The following is a 25,352-nucleotide window of genomic DNA, read 5'->3' as shown; positions in this document are numbered from 1 at the left end:
AGGTGACGGGACAAATGCAGAAATATGTATTACTGATCGAACTAGAGTGTGATGGATGCTTATAAATAATTAAATTATTCATAATTTGATGTGTGAACACGTCAACACCAGAACTGTGCACGTTTTAATTATGATGCATCATGCATGGCTCCAGATAAATTTAGCAGGAACATTATTTCTGGCGTGAATGGGCCCAAGAGAAGAACCTTGACCAAAGCAAAGCTGCATTTTCATTGGCCAGTTCCTTTCAACGTAGAACTGGTTAGGTTCTCGCATTCCATGTACCAAACGTATAGACTTCTTTATTTAGCAAATATAGTTATTCATTTTCAATAGCATTTTAAGCATTTAAAAAAATTACATTTTAATTCTACATTTTAATTTAACTACTCTACAACACTATTTTGCCGGGTCTCACGTTTCGGGGTTACTCAAAGGAGGGACAGTCCGTCGCACGTTTGTTTAGGCAGCATCATCTGAAACAGCCACACAGTAAGGACATATATTTATTTTAAAATGTGATTGTCATAAAATGTCTCAGAGCCCCAGTTAATATCATACATTTTGGGTGCAGCATAATTGTACAAATGGTTGTTACAAGTCCCGGCTGGCCTGATAGTTCTTCACCCACAGCTGATAACGTTAGCTAGCTAGCTAGCTAGCTCTAGCTAGCCTACACAGCTTCAGTTAGTTAAGGAGCTAGGTTGCCTAAATAGCTTGAGTCCAAAACGCCATACTGTAACTGACGTTCACTGCAACTCTTTAAAACTCGAGTTTGCACGTTGGCATCGGTCTTGACAAATAAGCTGTGTTGTCTGGCTCAATAAAATGTAGCTAGGCTAACGCGAAAAGTACATTTCCACATCATTGACACTGTCAGTGTCTCTGTGTGAGGCTGTACTGACACTGTCCAATACCCGGTATTTTGAAGCACGCACCGCAGTTGTTTTTATTCAACAGACTTCGTGTTTTGTATCTTTTTTGGGGGGGACTGGGAGAATATGTTAACTTGATAATAATCAATGAAGAAGGATGGGGGCGAGGCAAGGGAGAGGGGGCGTGCATCGGACTTGAGGAAGTGTGACGTGGTTTATTGAATTGGGAAAGGGAGAGATCTAAGAAGCAATAAAGCGACCAGCTCTGGTTGTATCGCTGCATTCACCGGACAATAGAGCAAAACGAAGAGAATTTTAGCTACCATTTAGCGAGAAACGCGATCTAATCGTTTTAAGGTCGAACTGCTTTCAAAATTTCAAGCGAGAGAATGATGATGGGGTGCTTAAGGATGTTCTATGAGCAGGGGCTCTAGCAAGTTGGTTTCGCATCAGTGTCACGGAATGTACAATTGAATGAATCCCCATTTGGAGCAAGATATATTTTTTATTCCTGTGGAATTATATGCAGCTATATATTTTTATCAATGTACATTCATTCCTTAGACTAGATAGAGATTTAACTGAAGACTATTGCTATCCATTGGATTGATTGAAACTGTCAAGGTGTTGCTTAATAGTAGTTTATTGACAGTGAGCCTACACTAAAAGATATGGCACTTTATGTTGAAGGTAAGTGACGTTTAGAAGCATTGACTTATGAATAATGCATGTGTAATTATTAAATGTATATCTGATATAACCATGTTATCAAGAGGATTACCTCTTTTAATTTACTTTTCACTTGGTTACAATTAAGATTATATTCCAAGGAAATCACGACTAGCCTATATTTCCTGAATTGTGTTTGAAACTGTCTTTGCTCTGGTGTACAGGTTACGATGTACATTTAGACATGGTACTGTTTAAAATACACACTTAAAATATACTCACAGATTCATCAAGTTCAAAAGTGAAAACAAATCTAAGAAGAATACTGCCCAAGTCAAGGAGAACTGTCACCTAATATGTGGTTTAACTAGACCTGAGTTATACACACTGAGAGGACAAAGTCTAACCTATGTGGACAGACTTTTTCCGTTTACTATTTACATTTCTATCAGCTTGGGGTTTGATTGCTGCTTTAAAAACACAAAGTTATCAGCTACGGTGTGATCATTAAAAAGAATGAGCGCAAACCTGTGTGTCAATACCCAGTCACACACTCCTCCCACATTTGTGTTCTCTAAGTGTCTGTTCTGTTTTAGCATTCCAACAAGTTGTCACACCCATCCAGAAAATAGAAAAGTCCCACTGATAACTGGAATTTAATTATAGTTATATATTCCAATGAGACCAATTCAATCCTTAACTGTTAATGGGACTATATGTAGATTGAGTATCAGTGGGGAACTGTCAGGGCCCTCAGAGAGGGCCTAATATATATTCAGATTTTTTTCAAGTAATCTGTTCTAATTGTATTTTATCAATTCATAATACGACAATCTAAAGACAATGGGCCACATTCTCGAACATTTTCTGAAGTTTCTTCTGAAATGTTTCTTATTGGCTTCGGAAAAACAACATAAGAAAAAGACATCCGCCAAATTCATGAAAGCTTGAAAATGTGTTCCTACGCAGCAGAAGTTTTCTGAGCTGTGCTCTCCTCGTGCTCCTGACTTTTGCGTACATACACTCCCTGACAGCTCCTTATAAGGGCACTCAACTGCAGTGACCTGTGCAGTCCGAATCGACACAATTAGGAAAGCAACAGGAACGCAAGTTATGTCCAAGCGAAAAGCAACCGGTCCACAGGTGCAACATCGCAAGTCTGGCCGATTTACGACTGCTATTTCGAGTTCGGAAAGTGCTTTGAAGTTCAGAACCAATCCCAGATGAGAACTTTCATGAATGCCAAATGTTTTCCTAAATCCAGTTCAGAAGAAATTCCTTCTTACCTGCGTTCGAGAATGGGGCCCAATGTTTCTGAAATAAACCCTTCAATCTTGTCCATTCAGTTTGTGTTGGAATGTGAAGAGTTAAATGAAAAAAAATGCCCTTTTGTCACCCTATCAGAATTTTGCTGCCACTGTCAGGCCAAATAGTGTCCTAGGGCCAAATGGAAACAGGAATGTCGAATAGAGTAGAACAAACTGGTTTAAATGGACATAAATGGACAGTATTTGACCCTAGGACAGTATTTGGCCTGACCAAAGAACGTATATTGACAGAGTGGCAGTTCTCCCCATATTAGACATTCTCTGGCCATAGCCTAGGCCATAGCCTAGGTCACCTAGGGTGACCACACATAATCTCTTTCCCAGACCTCTTTTCGAGACTCAAAAAATGTAATAATTTTTTGTCTAGTAATTTGAATTCTGAATTCGAAAGGGGAGGCAAAAAAATACACACTGCTGGGTGTTACATTTTCTATGTCGCCTTTCTATTCTAAAAAGCCTTTTAAAATGTCAATGACGTCATACACATGGTACAACCAGAGATACCGATTTACGGCAAGATCTGGACTCTTGCTTTTTTTTCTCTAGAGGCATCGACAACACAGCTGACAGGTTAGGCTCTCACATGCTAGAAAGAGTTTTGGGTTGGCTAATGTTGCCAATGTTGCTAATGCTCGACATTTTGGTTCTGCTTCGGATGCCATCAAGCGGTATCTCTGGTCGTAGTCAGTCCTTCACTAACCAATCAGCATTCGTTAGCAGAATGCTAGCGCGTTATGGGCAACAACAACTTACCCTGTAAGAAAATCGAAAGGACATAAGTACTTGTTCACTCAAGTACTCACTCAACTTTTGACCTGTAATCCATGTTGGACATGCAAAAACTACAATCAAATCTGAGATTTCTCAATGACAATCAGGTTAAAGAGACAAATGTACCTTTGTAGCTCCAAAGACTCCCATTCATTTTGCACTAGACCGCGATCTTAAGAGTACCACCAGAGTACTCACCACAATGCCATTTCGAAGATCGCTATGCCGACCTTAGATAGCTACACGTGCTAGCAGGAAACTGTCATGGTTGCTATACTGGTTACTCGGTAGGAGGTTTTGTATTTAGGCTTATTTAAACCAGTTTATTCTACTCTATTCTACGATTTAAAGTTTTCACTCTTTTGATAGCTAGTGCTAGCTAGTTGTTTTTGAAGAGAAAATTACTTATTTAGCATCAATTTTTGGTGGAACTGCAATAAAATTCGGCACATATGGGGCTTAATGGGGAGTGTACAGGCTCTCCTTAAACAGGCTCTGGTTCCACCTTCTTGAGTGAGCTCTGACTAGAGAGAACTGTCATTGGTCGACCACCTTCTCAGTGTTGCCAGATGCACGATAACTATCCTCCAAATTCGACCATTTTGAGTCTTGTACGCAGTGTTGGGTAAGTTACTTAATTAATTACTTCATCAATATTGTATCTTAAAATTACTTTTGTAATTACTCTGTCTGAAAAGTAATTTAATAACTCAATAAGTAATGTAATGCATTACTTCTTGCAATCCCTATAAACCTTGACTGGATAGACAACACAAGTCAAACTTGGAATAGTTTAGCCTTTTAGATTTTTTAAACATAGCCTACTAATACTTAACATTTTAGCAACACATGTAACCTTCTTTCATCCTTAGTTACCAAGCAATATGTGCATAACACAGAAGCTTAACTTTAAGTTAAACATGACATCACAGGATTCGACAGTACGCAGCGGAAGCATCTCTTCCTGCAATCTAGTTTGCAAAAAAATGTTTTTAACTCACCTTCAGACACTTTCTGCACTGGCGATGTAAAATCAAGTTTGCCTGCTTAACAGGTGTTGCTGAGGTGTTATCTGTTGATGTCAAAGTACATTCCTTGTCTGTGCAAACTTTCATTGCGATTAAAACCCTTTCTGATTCTGATGAACATGGATCATCAAAAATGTTCGTAGATACTGCCTTGTGTGAGGTGCTTCTGTAGGTTACTTGTGCTAGCCGCAGCCGCATAATGTTTTTTCTCCCCAGGACATAGCTTGCACTTTACATTAATGTTCTTGTCAACCTGTGACAAAAATGTAAAGTTCTTGGAACATTTCCAGTTGATAAAACAGCTAGAGCTACTTGCTTTAGCCGAGTCCGAAATCTTCGACTTCAAAACGCAAGAGCCCGCGCTTATGCAGCAAAAACTCACGTCTCCCGTGCAACTGCACTACAGCTAACGATTTTAAAGAGGCAGCGTTCACTTTACCCTAAAACGATACATTTATATTTTAATTCAATATTGATTTATACAGAACTGTTTGACAAATGTTCAGTATGTAACGCAAGTACATTACAAGTAACTGTAATTAAATTACCTAAAAATGAACAGTAATCCCTTACTTTACTTTTTCAGTGGATAAGTAATTTAATTACAGTAACGCGTTACACCCAACACTGCTTGTACGATACTTTGCCATTTCCAATCTGGCAACACTGAGCACCTTGCCACCTTTATCATTATTGCTTTAATACGAGGACTGAAAAGTGTCTTCATTTTTTATTTTAATATGTGGCCATATAAAGAATGTATTATTTAGAATGTTTTATTTGTTATCATTATTGCTTTAATATATGGACAAGACACATTTAAGACATCAAACAACCACTGAAAGCCACAGAAGTAGCCTACTGGACTAAATGCCACAAAAAAATATTTGTTTTACATTTGCACTTTGCAATTTTGTTACGTTTCAATAAATACATTATCATATAGCCTAGTCATTTGTGTCATTTTAGTAATTTCATTTCTGACATTTGTATGCATTCACATGGTGCCGCATGCAATACACTGCCACCTCCCGTCCTCCCCACCCCCAACCCCGCCGCCCCGACGAAGTGTCCTCTTTTTCACAAACTCAAATCTGGTCATCCTACTACCAATATGTTATAGTTTTTGTGCAGAATGACCAGTCAATCTGTGGGCTAAATGTGCCAACGCAACATCATTATGTACAATTACCGTAAATAGTGCCGCAAGGGCCGGCTCAAATAGTGCGTAATGACCAACACAATTTTATGTAGGCCTAATGCTGTGTGTGCGCTGTATCATGTTTTTTTCGAACGAGTAATTGGGGTCAAAGGGCCAAGGTTTAAGAGTCACGGATTGCTACTGGTATTGCAGTATGGTCCAGCAGTATAGGTTTCTAAACCAATACAGCCGGATCTAGTTCTTACTGGTTTCAACAGAGAGGTTACCGCATTCCATATGGAAAGATTAACCAAGTTTATGAGATCTCATGATTTGTTGGGGCCTCATTGTATGTCATTGGCTGGTTTAGTGAGTCTTTTTTTGTCCCTGTGTGTCCTATGCAGGTCTGACTAAGGGCTTGCCTAACGGAGGGATGGCCGAGTTTCAGGAAGTGATGCGGCAGCAGCTGGAGTGCTCCATGCATACAGAGCTGGAGAGGCTGCTGGACACGGCCACAGGAGCTGAGAAAGAGGTCACGCTCAAACACCCACTTATGCCCACATACACACATAACCATACACACACATACTCTCCACTTTTGCAAGAACCAAAACCAATTAGATGTTCCATGATACTAATATGTCCCATATGCCTGCCTAACACTCATCACAGCTGTGCATGCTGCTGAGAGTCTGGAGGACTGTCGCAGTTCACTCTGCCCTTCTTCTTCTTGTTTATTTTATTTCTACCGCTCTCTTTCTGTCTCTGTACTTCTCCACACAAACCCCTTACTATTTCTAAGCCCACTTGGTAGCGATTTGGAGGGGGGAGGTTCAAGACTGAAGGAGGGGAAACACGGAAGTGACACATACTGTAGTTTAGTGTTAACGTGACTGTCTCTCTTTCTCTATCCATCCATCTATCCATCCATCCCAATAAGGACATATACTGGGTTACTAATGCATCCTAGCTATTTACTTACAGTAACTGTCCTGTTACTTTTTTGTGTACTTAAAGCCCCTACATAATAACTTCTATTCATTAAACTACCTACCTGTTATTGAACTACTTCATACATATATTGAAACATAACAAATAAATAATAGTGTGCTTTACCTATGGATGTTTAATTGTATTATTGTTTTTACATATAATTCCACTACTTTTTCAGAAAAAGCAGGTACAGCAATAGTTATTTTTTGACTAACGACTATTGAACATTTGTGTTTTCCAGGTGTCTAGAAAAGACTTTGAGGGCTTCAAGAAGATCTTCCACAGATTTCTACAGGTGAAGGGACCTTCAGTCGAGTGGGCAAAGATACACAGACCTCCAGAAGACTCGGTAAGCTATTGGAGAGTGTGTGTGTGTTTAATTAGTAATAGGGGAGTGCTATTCGCGAAAACAACTCAAGGGGGGATTTCCACACAGAGTGACCAGTGTTGGGCTGTTTTGCCCTGGGCAGCCAGCTCTCCTCTCTCCACTACTACTACTCCAGAGCCATCGGTGTCTCTCACAGAAGACTGGGACCACAGTGTGCAGGATATGTTCCTTTTTATAATCAGCTTTGTGTTGTGCTTGTGCTTTGTGCTTGTGTGCATGCATCTACTGTTTATATGACTGTGTACTTGTGTGTATGTACAATAGACTTATTACGAGTAGTTATTATATGGCAACGACGGTACAAGCTTTCTGATCGGCTAATGGGTAGTCATGCCAGACGCGTATGCCCTCCTCAGTGGTCAATACGGCTCCGTATTGCCCTCTGACGTCATCTGCAAAATGAGCGACGAGTCAGCTGCTGAGTTTTACTATCCAGATGATGCTGAAAAGATTTGTCATCGAAAGTGAGGATGAAGACTAGACTCTTTTAATCACTTGTGTCGTTATTTTGTGTTGAAATTGCCATTTTAGCAGAACCATGTTGTCCGCTTTCTATCAAAAGTAATGAGTTGCTAGGCAACACATGAAACACAGCGTGAGAAGACTTGAGAGCTAGCTACAATTAGCCTATAGGTACCATTTTATTTTCGTTTACAAAATGAAAAGAAGCTAAAAATGCCTTATAATAAACTACTTACTAACCTCGACCGTTCGGTCATGCCGGGAAATATCAAACGTCGGCTTTGCCGTATCAACCTCGCTATCGTTCCAGCCTCAGTTTGATATTTCCCGGCATGACCTCACTCTCGGTTGGTAAGTAGTTATTATTGAGCGTTATGGCCGGATGGATCATACTCATTCTATAGTCCTTAACATTAACTATGGGAAGGATTCATTTGGTGTCATTTTAATTCTCCTATGTATACATGATAAAACTGCTAGTATAGAGAGCATCTTTTACCAATATCAAACCATTGAACACAGTATTAGAAATCCTTTTAGATACATTGAACTTTTGCTTAAGCCAACTTTAGTGTCTGATATTCAAATCTTTGGGGACATGTTTCATACCTTAAATTAAATCAAACTAAGCTAAAAAGGGTTATGGTCATTTGAATAGCTTTTTACCGGTAAAAAAGTTATTTAGAAAATTAGTCTCTAAGAGTCAGTCACCATTCCATCCCTTCTTGTGCTATTGTACTCTACCCTATCTCTGGGACAAGATGTGTCAAAGATAAGAACCACTCAAGCGATAGATTACAGAGAGAGAGCCTAGAAAAGCAACAAAACAGTGTGTTCGTTTTTGGTCCCCGAGAGGCAAGGCACCCAAAGTATTGTCACTTGCGTGGCTTTAGGAACAGTGAAGTGTATATAGGACAGAGGGATATGATTACATACACGTCAGCACCATTCAGAATGTTTAATCGTTTTTCTAAAAGGTTCCGTTTTTTTGAAAGGCTCTCGAACCCCATCTACTTAGCTGTGCGGACATCAGTGAGGTTCTTTGTTAGAACTATAGTATGACTCTGGGAAACAAGTTTTGATTTACTAGACTGTTCATCCAACTCTGCTGTTGAATTCTTGTGATGGTGGAGGTTCATGCTTTTGTCAGGCACTAGCTAATTATATTGTTTTGTAAACTTAAAGTACTTTTGTACGCTCATGTAGATGCATTTACTTCTCTTTTGCTGTCCTTTTGGAAACTTTCACCGACAGAATATACAGAAGTGATTTTGTAGCTTATTGCAATGCAGCTCACACATCCTCAGTTAAAATCCAGGTCTTTCTAAATCTGCAAGGCATCTGTTCACTTTGATCCAACTCTGCTTGGTCGCGATAGAGAACAAGGCCATATTCCTTCCCCATTCTTCCTTGTGGCCAGGTTTGTTAATGCAAGGCTAGGTCATTACATGCAAAAAATCCAGAGAACAAGATTGTTATTATCGCCAGCGGAGTTACAGTATGTTGTCTCTTGCATCAACTGTGAAAAGCCTCTTATAATTGAACATCCTGTCCGGTCCAAAAGTCAGTTGTCGTACCTCACATGTTTAAAAAAAAAGAAAATACAATTTGTCTACTCTTGTTAGTTTTGGAAATCAGGTTTCCATTTTTGTCCCCCAGTTTTACAGTTTTGGTCCATAATAACCCTCCTTCAGCTCGCAGAAGGTTGCTAGGCTCCCTTCAGTTCCAGAACATTGGGTTGTCAGATCTCGTGGGAGGCTCTTTGATGTCTACTCACAGCTTTGTGCGTGTACTGTCCTGTACTTTAGTGCTGTAAGCAAGTGCCTATGGTTATCATTGCCCAGCTAGTACAAAACTTGAAAGTTAAGGCAGAGCAGAAATGGCTCGGACTCCCATAAAAAAGAAAAAATCCATATAAAGGATAACATATCATTCTTGGTGAGTTTGACATTGAACCTCACAGCGTTCATATAATTATACAGAAAATCTTGTGGGTAAAAACGTAACGTATTAGGTAATGTTTGAAACACTGCCATCAACATGTCACATGATTTGTTTTGTGTGTATCTTTTCTTAAAACGTGAAAATACTTATTAGGCCAGTCATTTTTACCAATAATTCTACTCTAGTCTTTGTTCAGAAAAGTATTTCAATTCTGGCATAGGACATAGAAGATTAGCAATATCTGAAGAACTTTTTTTGGTTTGCACATCAAAACACATCCCACAACCAATCTTTCATAGTCCTTTGGAGTAAAACGCTAGCTTGATAAGAACCTTTACTCTTCCACCATCAGAGCTGATGGACTCTACCAGAAATCATCCCTCTGACTCCCTCTGTGAATTCTCACCCAACATTTCCTGTTATTTGCCATATTATTGGATTCTCATATTTCACTTCACGAGCATGCGTGCACACACACTGAAGTACAAAGCCTGGTTTGTTCCCTCGTCTGACTTACAGTGCAGCATCAACCCTCGCTGGTGATGGGCATATTCATATAGTTATTAAGTTCTAAAAGAAAAAAAAATGTGCGTGTGCACGGGCGAGAGGGAGGTATGTTTGTGTGTGGGAGAGAGGGGTGTGTGCGGGAGGGGGAATGGTGGCAGAAGTGGATGTGCAAGCAAAAAGAGAGAGGAGAGAAAGTGGGGGGAAAAGGAGCGAGGGAGGCAGAGAGAGAGGGGAGGAGAGCAAGGAGCGATGAGTAAATAGAGAAAGAGTGGTTGAGTGCACGCCAGGCCTCATGCTCACTTCTTTCAAACAGATGCTGTCTTGTCCGACAAGAAGTGGGAGCTGGCTGTGAAATGGAGGAAACAGAGAAAGATAGAAGAGAAAACAGAAAAGGGTGAAAGACAGCTACAGAAAGGTGTGGAGGAGAGACTGATGTTCGAGGGAGCAAGACAGTGAAGTGAGATTAAATAAATTGAAGATGGATAGAGGGACTGAATTAATGGGTTCACAATTAGTTAGAGGAGAAAGGGATGGAGGAAGAGAGAGGCTGTGTACTCTCATAGACTGTTGCAGCATAATGAGCTTAATGGCACACTGGAATGTGAGGCACGCTTTATAGAGAAAGCAAACTGGATGCAGGTCATATGGCGTCTGTGTGTGTGAAAGTGAGACCGAGAGCTGTGTCTTGTGTGAAAGAGATGTGTCTTGCATCCTAGGCCATTCTGTGTGAGTGCCATGGCAACGATTGACGTGCTGCCTCACATGAAGGACTAAGCAGAGCTTGGCTGCTTGGCAGGCCATTAGGAGACTGGAGAGTCAGTGGATGGGGGGGTTGTGGAGCATTCCGGTAAGGCATAGTTCAGATAGCTCAGGTTCGACACCCGTAGGGGCTGGCCTGCATATTTTGGTTTTAAGATATTGGGTTCTTCTCGTCATGCCACAGCACGTGGGAGGGGAATTGGTTTTCCATGGAGATCCCTAGTTCATAGTAAACACGGATCCTAAACAGCTTAGAGACAGAGGTGCTCTCTGAAAAGGATCCCGGATGTCCACAGTCATTAGTTCAACTGGCTGTACGTCCCAACCAGCACACGCAATTCAGTGCACTGCATTACTCTGGAATGTACTCCTATACCAGCTGACACAATAGCATGAGTGTCTGTTGGATAACCCAAGCCACACCCCTTCCTGTCACTCATGTTTACACACGAGCCATGACACTTTCTCTCCATGGTTATACATCTGGAAAGCAGGATACGGGAATGATTAATTTCCAATCTGAAGAGTATGCTCTGTTTTATTCAAATAGAGAAAGGTAGAGATGGAGCGAGACTACTTGTTACTCACAAAAGGACGTCATACAGTGATTCATGAGCAATCATGTGCAGTAAGCACACACACACAGAGATGTAAGTAATGAAACCCAGAGAGGGCAGAGGAACATTTGCATCTCAAAATTGCTCTCCTTATTATTGGGTAATAAAGCACTCGCTCCTCACAGGTGGTATACATCTCTCTGTTAACACACACGTACTGGAGTCCTCTTGCCTTCCTCATCAATTTGCGAAAATTCAGTGTGAACACAAGGCCTATTATTTGACACAATATTTATGTAAGCAAAATGACGATGTTGGGAGTCAACTTTCATCTGGTTTGAGGTTGCAGGTAGTTGCTTTTGTCTCATTGAGCCCATGGGATTACCAGACCACCATAGATATCCATAAAAACTAGGAATGCATCAAACTATTGGAGAAAAAAGGCAGAAAATATGAACCACCAAGCCCCGCCCCTCAGCTGTCAGATTACACTCTTGTTCGATCTAGCCACTATCACGGTGTATTTCAATGAAGGAGTGATCTTTTTTTATTGGTTTGTAGTTTTTCAGTTCAAATTCATGAATACAATTTTAAAGTAGGTCAAAAAAATTAAGAAGTCATTTTCAGCATCCTGAATTTTGGTCTGGGTACAGAATTTTCATTTTGGTACCTCATTGATAAGAACCAGCATGCCAGTTTCTCTCTCTGTATCTGACCATGTGTGATAGCTCAGAGACAAAGGAATGACTCAGCAGAAAAGGAGACAGGATGAGCCATGACCCACTGTCCTCCCCCAGTTGCACACACACACACACACACACGCATGCATGTATATGCACACTAACACACGCATGCCTTTTCATTTTCACTTATATACACTTACACAATGGACCCACACTCCTTAAGTCTGGGTAAGATTTTAAGACCCAGTATGCAGAGGCACATTGTTCTGTTTTTAAAGCTAAGTGATAGTAAATACCAGCCACCATATTGATTCTGAGTGAGAAACATTCCATGAAAGACTTGACTTATATCCTCTTCACCCTTTGTTGAACAAAACTGCTGATTCCCTTCCTTTGCTTATCGTTTTAGTTATTTGAGTCTCTTTCCTCCTCGCTACTACTCTCTCTCTCTCTCTTTGACTGTAACCCTTTGCTCTACCTCTTTCGTTTTCTGCCTCTGTCTTGATCTGTTTCTCAATCTTAATCTCCTTTATTATGTCTCTCTCAATCTCATTTATCTTACTTGTTCTTAACACATGGTTTGTCTCTACTGCTTTCTCAGACCTTTCTTTTTATCTTGCCTTCTCCGGTGTGGCTGAGCTGAGAGGAAGTGCTCGTCAAAAGGTCCATTACTGGCAGGAAAGCGCTGATGCAAGTGGCCGCGCTATTGACCCAATAAAGCCTTCCTGACATGGTCTTGTCTCCTCCCCACTACAGATCCAGCCGTACGACAGGATAGCGGCACGCGGCCTTCCAGACAGCGTGGCGGACAGCCTGAACAAGCTGGTGGTGGTTAAGCTGAACGGAGGTCTGGGCACCAGCATGGGCTGCAAGGGCCCCAAGAGTCTCATCGGTGTCCGCAACGAGAACACCTTCCTGGACCTCACCGTGCAGCAGATCGAGGTGACCGCCTCTCGGATGTCCTCAACGGGCCTAGTCACACACACATGACAACTTCATTTTGTAGCAAAGATCGTTATCTGTCATACAGGTATATACTACCAGGTACATGCTCAGTTATAACGAGTAAATTATTATTATAATTTTTTTGCTTTTAAGTATGTCTATAATGCTAAATCTATTTAAACATTATGGCCTTTCACACAAAGTGCTAGGTAATCCACAGTTAACGTCATTTCAGAAATTATTTGAATGTCTCAAGGGTTGGGCCACATTACTAAGACACAGCACTGTGATGAGGTCATGGTGAGGTTATGAAAAAGGCAAGGACCGATAAACATCTTTTCCATAGTCAGATGTCAGAAGTACTAAGTGCTGTGTTACTTTTGTGAGTTTGGGGAAGACACGTATAATCAAGCAAGCGCAAGGGTTGAACTCCGTATTTGTCCAACATACCAGAAACTTGCAATGGAAAAGACACTGTGGGTTACAGAAAATTCCCGCAAATCATTTTCCAGGTTTTTCTAAATTACAAGCACATGTGCATCCCTCCTGCTCCCTCTCCCTGGTGAGCTGAGCATGGCATTCCTAAGGCACACGCTGTAGCTTATTCATATACTGTGTCTGGAGGAGAGGCAAACACATGATTTTGAATGTTAGTGGAAGGTTTCTCTTGAAAAAGGCTTTTCTGTACAGTTCCAGGAGGTGGGTGGGGTGAAAGAGGATCAGTCAGTGGGCAGGTCAGGAAGTTTGGCTGAGAAACAGAGCACACAGTGTGCTGGGACTAAGAGAAGTGCGTATGTGTGCACTCTCTGCATTTGTAAGGACTGTGTGTGTGTTTTTGTGTGTGTGTGTGTGTGTGTGTGTGTAGGCCACTATAGCCAAAGTCTATTCTGGTGTGAAGAAATACATCAGATACAACCACAAGACCATGATCACCTTTCAGGACATTGTGTGTGTAACAGACTGCAATACACAGAAAACCACATAGCCCCATTCTTTTCACACTCTGCGTCCTCTATCAACCTCACTTTCCTGTGGTTCTCAAAGGCATCCATTTTACCTTTCAGGGGCTGGTCAAATTACCTTCATACAAAATCTGAGCTTTCAGGAAGAAAATTGATTCTTTTCAGTACAACTCTTGCCCCAGTTACATATTCTCTAAAATGCACTCTGCATCCTCCCATCCATTCAGATGTAAGTGGACACCTGATGACTGACTGTGTAAGCTTTCATCCAGCCAGTTAAGTTAGAACAGAGATTACTTTCAGGTATGAAGAAGAGAGGCTGTCTTTAAGAGGATTCCTGGATTGGATCACTCTGCCTTTGCCAAGGCCAAGCAGCGTGTCATTAAACAACAATTAAATTGTAGGCTTATTAGCATTTTCAATGTGACGTTAGGCCAAAGCAAACACAGTTTGTTTTTCGGTCCTTTAGAAATATGGGGGTGGGGTGGTGCAATACCCTATTGCTTTAGTCATCCAAGGCTTTTCCCTCCTCCCATACATGATCTTTTCTATAAATGTTTGCACTTCTCCCTCGCCACATTGTGGTGACACACCCAAAGCCCTGAAGCTCACGTCCATTGTCTAGTGGGTGATCGTAAGCTCACATCCTTTTCAAGGTTCCTAAGAAGAAAAATGTAAACAGTAAAATTTAAACCGTTTCCACTTGGTGATCGGTTACACGTGGTGCAATACACATTTAAAGCATTGTTTGCTATAGTACAGCTATTAAACCTGGGGCCTGTACTACAAAGAGGGTTCAACATGCCCGGTATATCTTTTAGTTAGCCGTCTTCACTAAGACTAAGAACCACAATCATGCTAAGCAGTGTCACGACGGGGGTTATCAACTTGTTAACTCAACTCAGGTCTAGTCATCAACGTGTTCACGTAAAAGACAGCGGTGTTTGCTCCATATGACCAATGCAGACATGGACAAGTCTATCAGAGTAGGCCTTCCACAAGCCTTCCACTTATACCTTAAGATGAGCAAACTACAATATTAAACAAATATGTTTTTTAATTATAAGTAATATTATCACTGCCCCAGCATTAAGGCACGAGTAGGCATGGATCTGCCCATAACTACAACTTGTATTCCATAAAATGTTTGTGTTACTAGGTGTAGCCTATTCTTATGGCCTGTAAGACAGTTTTAGCCTTATTCTTTTAGCTGCACAACACTGTTAAAAGGTCTTTTGAGCAAGTAAAGAACAAATGGCCTACAGCATAATTCAAAGCAGTAATATAAACTTACTTTATTAGCAAATCTTAGGTCAACAAGGACATTCAAGGATTCAGTGCTTTAATCAGTCTCTGTTTTAAGATAATATTGGTATACAGGATACAAAGATATTCATCATGGAAAGCCAAAGTGTTTTGTCAGACTCAAACTTTTAGTGCGGCGAGGTCACAGGATCTTTTAAGAAACGACAATGACGTTTTCCAACAAAATTAATACTGTTATATGGAACATAACCTGTGCAGCATAAGTTGCCATGGTGATCTACCCCGTTGTGAAATGAGCCACCGTTGTGACAAAACCAGGGTTAAACCTGAAGTTACTTCGCTAACTTCCAATCTTGCTTCATAGAATAAACCTCTGCACACAATTTTTTGTGTGTGTGTGATTGTTTTTTTCTGCATACCTGTGCGATGACCACACTATAATACAGGGTTCAAACTGCTACTGTGTGTCTTTAAAAAGTCCCCCAAAAATCGACATCAATCTATCACAAATTTGTGTTGCAGATTCTTTTATCAATCTAAAAGGACTCTGGATAATAATTTAAGTAGTATTTAAACAATGGTTACAGTTGTTTGAATGTGAAGTCTTTTTAGGATATGGAGAGAAACATTTTTATATATACAGTGTATGTATGTATATATACACTTGAATCAGAAGTTACATTTTGTCCACCTCACTAGTACTCAAAAGTGGTTAGCTCGATAGAATAGATTTGCATCAAGATTTGTGTTCAATTGGTTCCAATCTCTCTTCCTCAGCACTTGAACAAGACGTACAACACAGACGTACCCCTGGTCCTCATGAACTCCTTCAATACTGATGAGGACACCAAGAAGATCCTCCAGAAGTACACACACCACCGTGTCAAGATACACACCTTCAACCAGAGCAGGTAACTGTGGAAAGGTTTAGGGGAATGCCTACAGTAGGTACAGCAGCTCCCAGGCCTATCCCCAGAAGACACACCCTTTCTCACTCTGATCCAATGTTTTGGGTGTGAAAAAATAAATGACACCAGCTGCATGTGTCAGTACTTTACTGTCCTTCATTGTACTCCCTAAAACCATTTAGTTTTCAATTGTCTCTAGCCCAACCTCAAACTGCTGTCCCTACCTCACCATCCCGACTTTCTCACTCACTCACTCACACGCACGTGTGTGTGTGTGTGTGTGTATAAATGCTGCATACTAAATGTAGCATCAATATTTAAGGATAGGACCTTTGTTTAGTCATCTAAAGGGTCCTTGTTTTAAGCCACCGTCTGAATTATTCAAGAGCTTTGATATGAGAAATCACATACTGTACAGAAAGTTTGGTGGGGGGAAATAAAGACAGTGGTTTCTGATGGGAAAGACTACATTTCCCAGTTCCTGTGCGTTCCTGTGGTGGTTCATTTAGTTTTGAATGCCAGCTAGACTAAGGCCAGACCGTGTCTGACACTGAGGAGAGGGCTTAACTGACAGGCTCCTTGAGTCTGAAGGTGGAATGCATTCCTTTATCTTACAGGTCGATTTATGGAGCTCAGGTGTTTCAGTTTGAAACGATCCATAGCATTTTGCAAGGCCGTCGTTCATCTCTCTTTCGTCTTTGTACTGATGTTTATTGCATGTCTGACCTTACTGGGAAGAGATGGAGAGAGAAAGGGAGGGATTTAAATAAGGGAAATGAAAGAGAGCTAGGAGAAGTAGAGAATGGCAGATGAGGAGAGGTAGAGATGGATGGGGGAGATCAAGAGAGATGTTCAAAGGCTGCTTGACGTGTATGTGTGTGAGATAGAGAATTTCTAATTTACTGAGTGAAGGGGAATTCAATGGAAAGTGGTTGAACACTCTAGCACGTCACCAGTCCTGTGTGCATTAGATAAGATAACAGTTAATGAATCCCCCGGATGCGGACATTTGGGTAATGTTGGTTATATACTATGATAAACAGATTAGACCTGATCAAATTACAATAATCTACTAAACATGGTGAGTGACTGTCACGTGAGAATCAGTTATCAGACTGACTAATCAGATTCCTAGATGGTTGAAGCAAATCAGGGCTTCAAACCAGAAGCCCTTTTTTTATAGGTTTGTTCCGAGCAGTATCTGTATTTTAATGTTTGCGATTTAACGTACTTGAAAATGTAAAGAGAGATAGATAGAGATAGTTACAGCTTTTTAATTGGCTCTGCTTGAAATTATCGTTTCTGAACCGGTTAGAACCAAATTAAATACTGGTTAATAATGTTCCATGACAGTAGGCTATATATCTTTTGGACACTATAAAAAATTATTTTGGCCAACAGCCTACAAGACGACATGACCTTGTCACTGTGTGAAGTTTCACCATGATATGTGAAAATATGACCTTGAGCTGAAACAGAACCTCAATTTACATTGAAGTGGCTGTAGCTCAGTAGGTACAGTGGGGCATCTGTAACAAATGGGTTGATAGTTTGATTCCGGGCCCTTCCAGGACTTAAATAGTTGAAATGTTTTGAATTTGAAATTCTTGCAGCTTGATAATAGCAAAGCTGCGATTTAAAATTCAACCGCAATGTTTTTTCCCGACATGATGGTAGCTGTTGTTATCTCCCCCCCCCCTTCCCAAAGCAGAAAACATAGACCCCATCCCTCCTCTTGTCTCCCACTCCAGTCTTTGTATTTTGTGTGAGAACATCTAACAAGCCAGCCTTTGATGTCCTGATCTGAGAGGGAGCTGTAGTCATTTCCAGTCAGCATCCAAGAGTGTTCGTTTCCTTCCAAATCCGATCTTAACGAGACGTCAACCCTCTCCTCTCACCTGACCCTTCTCATCCCTGCCAGGAGAGTCTGGCTAACCTAAGCCCCTCACATCCCCGTCTGAGACGAGACACGTCCGAAACTCTCCCTGGCCTAACCCCGCTTTGATCCGTCAGAAACTGCCCGTGATTAGGGACCCTTCCTGTGTAATTGCACCCTTGCTGTTAATCACGCACTCTTAACAGGTTTGGATTTGTAGACGAGTTCATCTTGGAAGCTTTTTGGTGAAGTAGCACCATGGTTTAAATGGTGCTGGAGGATTCTTGTATCTTATGTTTTATGATGTTCTTTGAGTATTCACTTTGAATACTATTCACTTTGAATACGTAAACACAAGAGGACCTGTTGGCCTGAATAGGCATTCTGACAAATCCTGCTAAACAGCCTCATGTCCCGAAAGCCAAAGAGTGGTGTCTTCTCTTTGCATAATGTTTCATAACACCAACTTGACCTATAGTACGCTTCAACTCTCTCTCCTCTTTTTCTTCTCCTTTCTCACTCCTGCCCTCTCCGTTTTGCCCCCTTTCTCTCCCTAACTCCAATTTGTTCCCTTCTTTTGTCTCCCTCCCTCCCTCAGATACCCCCGAGTCAACAAGGAGTCCCTCCTCCCCGTGGCCAAGGACATGGGCATGACCGGCGACAACGCCGACGGGTGGTACCCGCCGGGGCACGGCGACATCTACGCCAGCTTCTACAACTCGGGCCTGCTGGACCAGCTGATCGCCCAGGGGAAGGAGTACATCTTCGTGTCCAACATCGACAACCTGGGCGCCACCGTGGACCTGCACATCCTGCACCACCTGGCGAGCCAGCCCAACGGCAAGCGCTGCGAGTTCATCATGGAGGTGACGGACAAGACCCGCGCCGACGTCAAGGTAGGACGCGTCTCCGATCGGTCCGCGTTGTGCATCGCCTCCTTCCGATTGTGCTTGGCCGTTCGTCCGTTCTGTGCGCGAGTGGTGGGGAGAATGAGGGATTCAGGTTCAAAGGACGCTCCGCTGTTCTTCTGTCCCGGTGCTGACCCCCGCTGGTACTTCCGTTTCACACGGCCAGACAGCTGGACGTTTCGGTCACTCTGCGCTCCTCCCTCCCTTGTCACAGGGTGGCACCCTCATCCAGTACAATGGCAAGCTGCGGCTGTTGGAGATCGCCCAGGTGCCCAAGGCCCATGTGGATGAGTTCAAGTCCGTGACCAAGTTCAAGATCTTCAACACCAACAATCTGTGGATCTCCCTGGCAGCTATCAAGAGGCTGCAGGAGCAGAACGCCATGGATATGGAGATCATCGTCAACCCCAAGGTGCGAGGACACACACACACACACAACACACGCACACTCGGCAGCATGCATGTGTTCACCAACACTGTGCATGTACTCATGAATGTGTGCAGACGCACACGTTCACTTCCTGTTCAACCAAATCCATGGATTTTTTGCACTGCATGATCTACCAAGCAAAGAATTTGTCTCCCTTTCTGCCTCCTGCATCATTACGATATCGATCTGACAGGTCGATCTGCTCCACCCCTTCCTGTCAGGAAGGCCTCGCTTTATCCCCTTCAAGAATAATCAAACTGAAAGAAGCTTCTCTCTGGTTAGAATGACAGAGTAGCCTGCAAACAGATGCCACCCCCCTGGGCACCTTTGACTTCTGTTCAGGAGTTGAAGAAGGTGTGTGTCTATTCACGTCTATAGAGCGTGGTAGCAGCCCTGCCGTCTGTAGAGCGTGGTAGGAGCCCTGCCGTCTGTAGAGCATGGTAGAAGCCCTGCCGTCTGTAGAGCGTGGTAGCTGCCCTGACGTCTGTAGAGCGTGGTAGCAGCCCTGCCGTCTATAGAGCGTGGTAGCAGCCCTGCCGTCTGTAGAGCGTGGTAGGAGCCCTGCCGTCTGTAGAGCGTGGTAGAAGCCCTGCCGTCTGTAGAGCGTGGTAGCAGCCCTGCCGTCTATAGAGCGTGGTAGCAGCCCTGCCGTCTGTAGAGCGTGGTAGGAGCCCTGCCGTCTGTAGAGCGTGGTAGCAGCCCTGCCGTCTGTAGAGCGTGGTAGCAGCCCTGCCGTCTGTAGAGCGTGGTAGCAGTCCTGCCGTCTGTAGAGCGTGGTAGCAGCCCTGCCGTCTGTAGAGCGTGGTAGCAGCCCTGCCGTCTGTAGAGCATGGTAGCAGTCCTGCCGTCTGTAGAGCGTGGTAGCAGCTGCAGCTATGTTTAGCAGAGCAGAGTGGATCCCATGGAGCAGCAGCGCCGTGCCGCTCCAGAGAGCACCCCCTCTGAATAAATGATGCAGAAAGCCTCGGCCCTTCAGATGTGTCTGCATCTATTCTTAAGGCTTTCTGTCACAGCTCAATCAGAGGGGGGGGTGGTGGGGTGGTGTAATAGGAGGATCCAGGTTAGTGTTAAAGGTAGTGGTCATGGCTGATCTGAATGTCTGTCCGCTGTCCTAGTGGGCTGCCCCAATGGATGCAGGAAGGTGGGAGGGTGTGTGTTTTCTTGGTTATTGTTTATCTATGGTATCACCTTGGATACTTTCCCACAACGCTCGCACATCTAATACCAGTGGTGCCTGAGGGAAGCATATCGGGACACTTTGTTGATTTGCCTCCAAACGATCTCCTCCGGACGGCTGCAAAAGGTAAACCTGCTGAGAGAAACTATGCGTGGTTTGACCTCAGCCCGTGTCCATTCCCTCTGTAAAACCTGTTAAATAGCTTGTCAGCAGAGCAGCCTCAGGCTAGCTGCACTGAGCTGCACATTGTGCATTTAACTAGAGATTGTTGAACGAAAATACGAACAATAGGGGATATAAATGCAATGGTGCTCTCGAAAAAGCTGCAGTAGGTAAAGTTAAAACCAAATCTGAATATGATAAACGGCACCACCTATTCTTGTCTGAACGTCCATGCTTTCTTCCTGATCCTATTTCATTGACAGTGGTTTCACAAAGTAAGCCGGAGAGAAAAGCCTGCCTCCGCAAAACCTGTTGGCTGGAATGTTGCAGGACTCTCCGAGAATTTGAATATTACATTTCACTGGCACTCATCTGTCTGTTGCTAAACAACTCTGAGGGCCCCATTAGCTTACACTGCATGTATAGGCGACAAAACTGTCCTTTTACAGAAAACAGTATTGCCTATTGTACTTTTACATTATAACAAGGAGTGGGAATAGAAAGTTAACGCCATAATAAGTTAAACATCAAAATAAGCAAGCAAGGAATATTTGGGGGGGGGGGGGGGGGGCATTTGATCTTGTAAAAGTTTAATTTGGTAATAACTTTGAATTTATTAATAATGAGCACACACAAAACAGCTGAAGTATCACAGTTCATGGAGTGTAGTGAAGTGTGGCGAGGCATGGCCTAAGATGCCTAATGAGGATACTGTAACCAAAAACCTTGCATGCGTCCGCTGAGGTAACTCACTCAGGGTTTCCCGCAGAAAATTGGTTAGTTAAGGTTAGTTAGATACTGTGCCCTTCCAGAAACTTCCACTGTGAATTGGGTGTTACTGCACAGTTGAATTCTGTACCAGTGGTGGTCCTTAGCAAGTTGTGTGCTGTAGTTGTACAGTATAGATACAATTATACAGTAACCCATGGAGGACATACTAACTCTGATTTACCTACATTCCAATGGTTTGTACACAGCTTCAAAACAGTCTGGTAAACATACCAGTCTTGTGATACATGTGTGTGCTGCTGATGAGAAGGGGTGGAAAAGGAATGGAATTTTGGCAGTGGATTGATTCAGTTAAACCCACATCATGTGACGCGTCTAACCATCTGTACCCTCTCCTCCCTTGATGGTGGTATGGGCCTACACGCGGTCACCAGACCCTGGACGGGGGCCAGAACGTGATCCAGCTGGAGACCGCGGTGGGCGCTGCCATCAAGAGCTTTGACAACGCTCTGGGCATCAACGTGCCCCGCAGCCGCTTCCTGCCTGTCAAGACCACCTCCGACCTCCTATTGGTCATGTCCAACCTGTATAGCCTGGAGGCGGGGTCACTGAACATGAGCCAGAAGAGGGAGTTTCCCACCACGCCCCACGTCAAACTGGGCAGCTCCTTCACCAAGGTAACAGCAGTTGTACACTCGTGTTCCCCCAAGTTAGCTCTGGTCCTTGAAACGGTTCTGATCAGGATTCTGGAAACCGTGGTGCTACCTAGCGAACCAGCTCACGTTTCCACCTGTTGTGAGCTGAACCCTTGTAATCAAGGATATTTAATCAACAAAGGGCGTTCAACTAATATTGAGGCAACAAGGCAAATGTACAAGTTGTAAACAGCTTGGAAATCTTGGCATGCTTCAAGGCATCATTATAACCAACAGTTTCCCAAAATGTACTTTAATTTAAAAGAACGAACACATAGTGTAAGATATTTAGGACTACCTAATTTAAATAATGAAATTATTATTTTTGATCGAAACTCACAACAATTATCTTCTTGGTTCTTGCTTCAAGTCAAGAAACATAATTATTCACTATTTTTCAGTTCCAGCAGGGAACCAATTTTTTTGTTTGTAAACCTATTAATGTTTGGTTGAAATGCTCTGAACAGATCAAAATTAGGTGCGCTAACTGGAACGGAACTCATTCCATGTTGGTAGAAAAGGGGCATCAGTCAAATTGGATGGTTTCATTGGTGACTGTTGAAATGAAACTGTATAAACAACAAACTCAATTCCTGAATAGTAATACTTCTCTTGAAAAGGGATTCATAGTTATCAGTTATAGCTTGTTTCTTTTGGTTAGAAGCTCCCCTAAAACGCCCTACCAGGGTATCTTAAGCACACTGAACTGGTTTATACATTACATTCATTTACTGTTTCACTGTCACCTGTTGCCTACTGTCAAAGTCTATTTAACCCTTCCTGAACTTATGCATTTATGATCCCTTTTAATCCTAGCCTGACGTTGTCATACTCATAATTCTAGTCAGAATATGAGTCTGAAAACTCTCCATTGGGCTTTGAGTACGGAGCTTTCAACCGAACTCGTAAAACAAATGCCTCTACGCTCAATTGGATAGACCTGCAACCAATCAGAGCAACGTATTATATTGTTTGTTGAAAACGAATTCAACCCAAGGGCTCTTTCGTGACGTTGTTGATTACGTTACTGTTGATCATCTGTCCATCATCGTATAAAGCCCGCCCTGGCAATTTCAATGGTCCGTCCCGATTCTGGGTTTTCTGTAGTTGTCCCCAATACGAGACCCTCCAGACCCAACTTCCCGAACAAATTTTTTTGTGGGCGGGAGAAGTTGGGCTGGCAGCCAGGCTATCTTAATCCTGTTATCTTGCAAGATAAATGTTGAAGCACACAACACCAACACCGTTTATTGATGTTAAAAGTCTATTACCTATTCAATCCACTGATGTACTGTTGAATCATAATAAGGTCTTATAGAATACACTGCAACAAAGTTTTATGTGACTTCTATTGTCACACAAAATTTCATGTTTTTAGAGGAATCTCCGGATTAGTTGGCTGACAGCACACAGCAAAAAATAAACACACAAAACAAGTTATTTAAAGTATATGCAGAATTTGGTTGTGTAGAACAAACCTGCAGTTATTAATTTTGTCAAACAACATTGCTAGAACTGTGGCATTTTCAGTCACCGGATGTTCATACAAGGTCAAGTCATATCATTGCACACCAAAAACATGGTCATCAGTAGAATAGGATATATTCCAGTCCCACTGTTGTCCCACTTCTCGATATGCACTGTATGTTTCTGTAGCTCAACACTCAAACCCCTGCAATGCAGTGTGGCCTAGCCTGGTCAGAGATAATGGAGGTGATTTATGTCCCTTCATTATTCACTCCTTTATCCCTCCCTCTGTCCCTACTTTGATGTCATGCAGTACACTTTGTTTATGACAGAAAGGCGTGGTACTGCCTTATCAGCCTCAGCCAGGACAGACAGACCGTGGTGGTCCACTGTATACCCATGTTACACTGTCTGCAGGGGGCAGTGTGGAGGGGAGAGAGCATTGCACTGTACTGACCAGACGATGCTGTACTAGTCAGAGACAATACTCAGGGTTTTAACCTGACCCCATCTCTGCCTGTCCACTGAAACCACTGAGGTCTTTGTTCGTCTGTCTTGTCTGACTTATCCATCTGTTGATCTCCACAGGTCCAAGAGTATGTGACTCGCTTCGAGAGCATTCCAGATATGCTGGAGCTGGACCATTTAACGGTGTCTGGAGACGTCACGTTCGGAAAGCAAGTTTCTTTGAAGGTGGGTCTAGCCTCGGGCCTGTAGACTTTGAAACACCCCATTTTTCTTCAAGTCTAAGTAAACTGGTTTACTGAATGTACAAGTAAACTAGCGAAACACATTTCTCTAAATCCGACAGTCTTTTTGTAACCATCAGCCTCCTCTTACCCCCTGTAGGGAACGGTAATCATCATAGCCAATCATGGAGATCGAATCGACATTCCAGCTGGTTCCATGCTGGAGAATAAGATTGTGTCGGGCAACCTGCGCATCCTGGACCACTGAGGTCTTCACCTGCTCCCCTGTCATGTGACCTATTCACTCACACACACCTCTTGCCATTGAAACCCATCACCCCAAACATACTCCTATGGAATGGTGCCATATTTAGAATGGGTCACTGGTCTGATATCCCTGCAGTACATGTAGTTCATATTTGATACCATTTATGAAGTCTGTGATACATGTGAGAAACATAATTGAAGGCCGTATCAGATCAATGATCTCTGCCATATATCATTGATATATGGTTGCATCCTTGATATACATACCCCATCTGTACAATCCTTTAGAATATGTTGTTGATATAATTATCCAAATGATGAAGGATTGAAACACTATAATGTGCATTACCTTTTTTTTATCAGCATAGTTTACAAAATCAGTTTGTCTTCGTCAATATTTTTATGTCTTCGCAAACATACCTGTATCTTTACCGTACTGTGTCTGTCAATCAATCCTTCTTTTCACTTAAAGCTGTGTTCAGAGAGATGGTGAGAGGCTAGGTCCAGTATTTGTTCAACAAGTGTTTAAAAACTGTTATTGAGACATAGATGATTGACATACACACACACACACATTGGCGGGTTTACAAACCAATGTCTGAGCTGGGTGCATTGTCAGCAGCATTGAGTCTGAAAGCAATAAGTGTGTAAATCTGTGAATTGGGTTTGAGCTGCAAGACCATGGCCCTTTCCCAGCTTCAACCCTGGAGCTGAATAAAGTGCAATAGACAAGTCAAACAACCTGCTCTTTGTCTATTCTGTCCTT

The 25,352-nt window shown here is 42.5% G+C and overlaps 1 protein-coding gene across 3 annotated transcripts; it reads left to right on the top strand.

The window, feature by feature from the left end:
- Positions 1-278: 278 nt before the first annotated feature.
- On the top strand, positions 279-25,327 carry ugp2b (UDP-glucose pyrophosphorylase 2b). Of its 3 annotated transcripts, none has more exons than XM_084708868.1 (10): positions 279-492; positions 6,217-6,344; positions 7,047-7,154; positions 12,862-13,047; positions 16,056-16,189; positions 18,661-18,958; positions 19,185-19,382; positions 21,903-22,145; positions 24,219-24,323; positions 24,480-25,327. In XM_084708868.1, exons 2-10 carry the CDS (start codon positions 6,246-6,248, stop codon positions 24,585-24,587), a joined length of 1,479 nt encoding a protein of 492 aa, XP_084564994.1. In that variant the 5' UTR covers positions 279-492; positions 6,217-6,245; the 3' UTR covers positions 24,588-25,327. The 3 variants fall into 3 exon arrangements, with proteins under 3 accessions (XP_084564994.1, XP_084564993.1, XP_084564992.1); XM_084708867.1 differs by lacking the exon at positions 279-492 and adding an exon at positions 1,096-1,565; XM_084708866.1 differs by lacking the exon at positions 279-492 and adding an exon at positions 3,424-3,442.
- The last annotated feature ends 25 nt before the right edge of the window (positions 25,328-25,352 follow it).

The sequence above is a fragment of the Hypomesus nipponensis genome, chromosome 11 (genome assembly GCF_054491055.1).
Source record: "Hypomesus nipponensis isolate SF chromosome 11, ASM5449105v1, whole genome shotgun sequence".
Classification (NCBI taxonomy): domain Eukaryota; kingdom Metazoa; phylum Chordata; class Actinopteri; order Osmeriformes; family Osmeridae; genus Hypomesus; species Hypomesus nipponensis.
Note: the sequence above shows the minus strand (reverse complement) of the source record. Positions and strands in the feature narration are given on the sequence as shown.

Bases quoted from the DNA above. Each gene is read 5' to 3' on its own strand.
- ugp2b (XM_084708867.1), top strand. The intron at 7,155-12,861 runs GTAAGCTATTGG...TCCCCACTACAG, and splicing joins ACAGACCTCCAGAAGACTCG to ATCCAGCCGTACGACAGGAT. The intron at 18,959-19,184 runs GTAGGACGCGTC...CCCTTGTCACAG, and splicing joins AGACCCGCGCCGACGTCAAG to GGTGGCACCCTCATCCAGTA.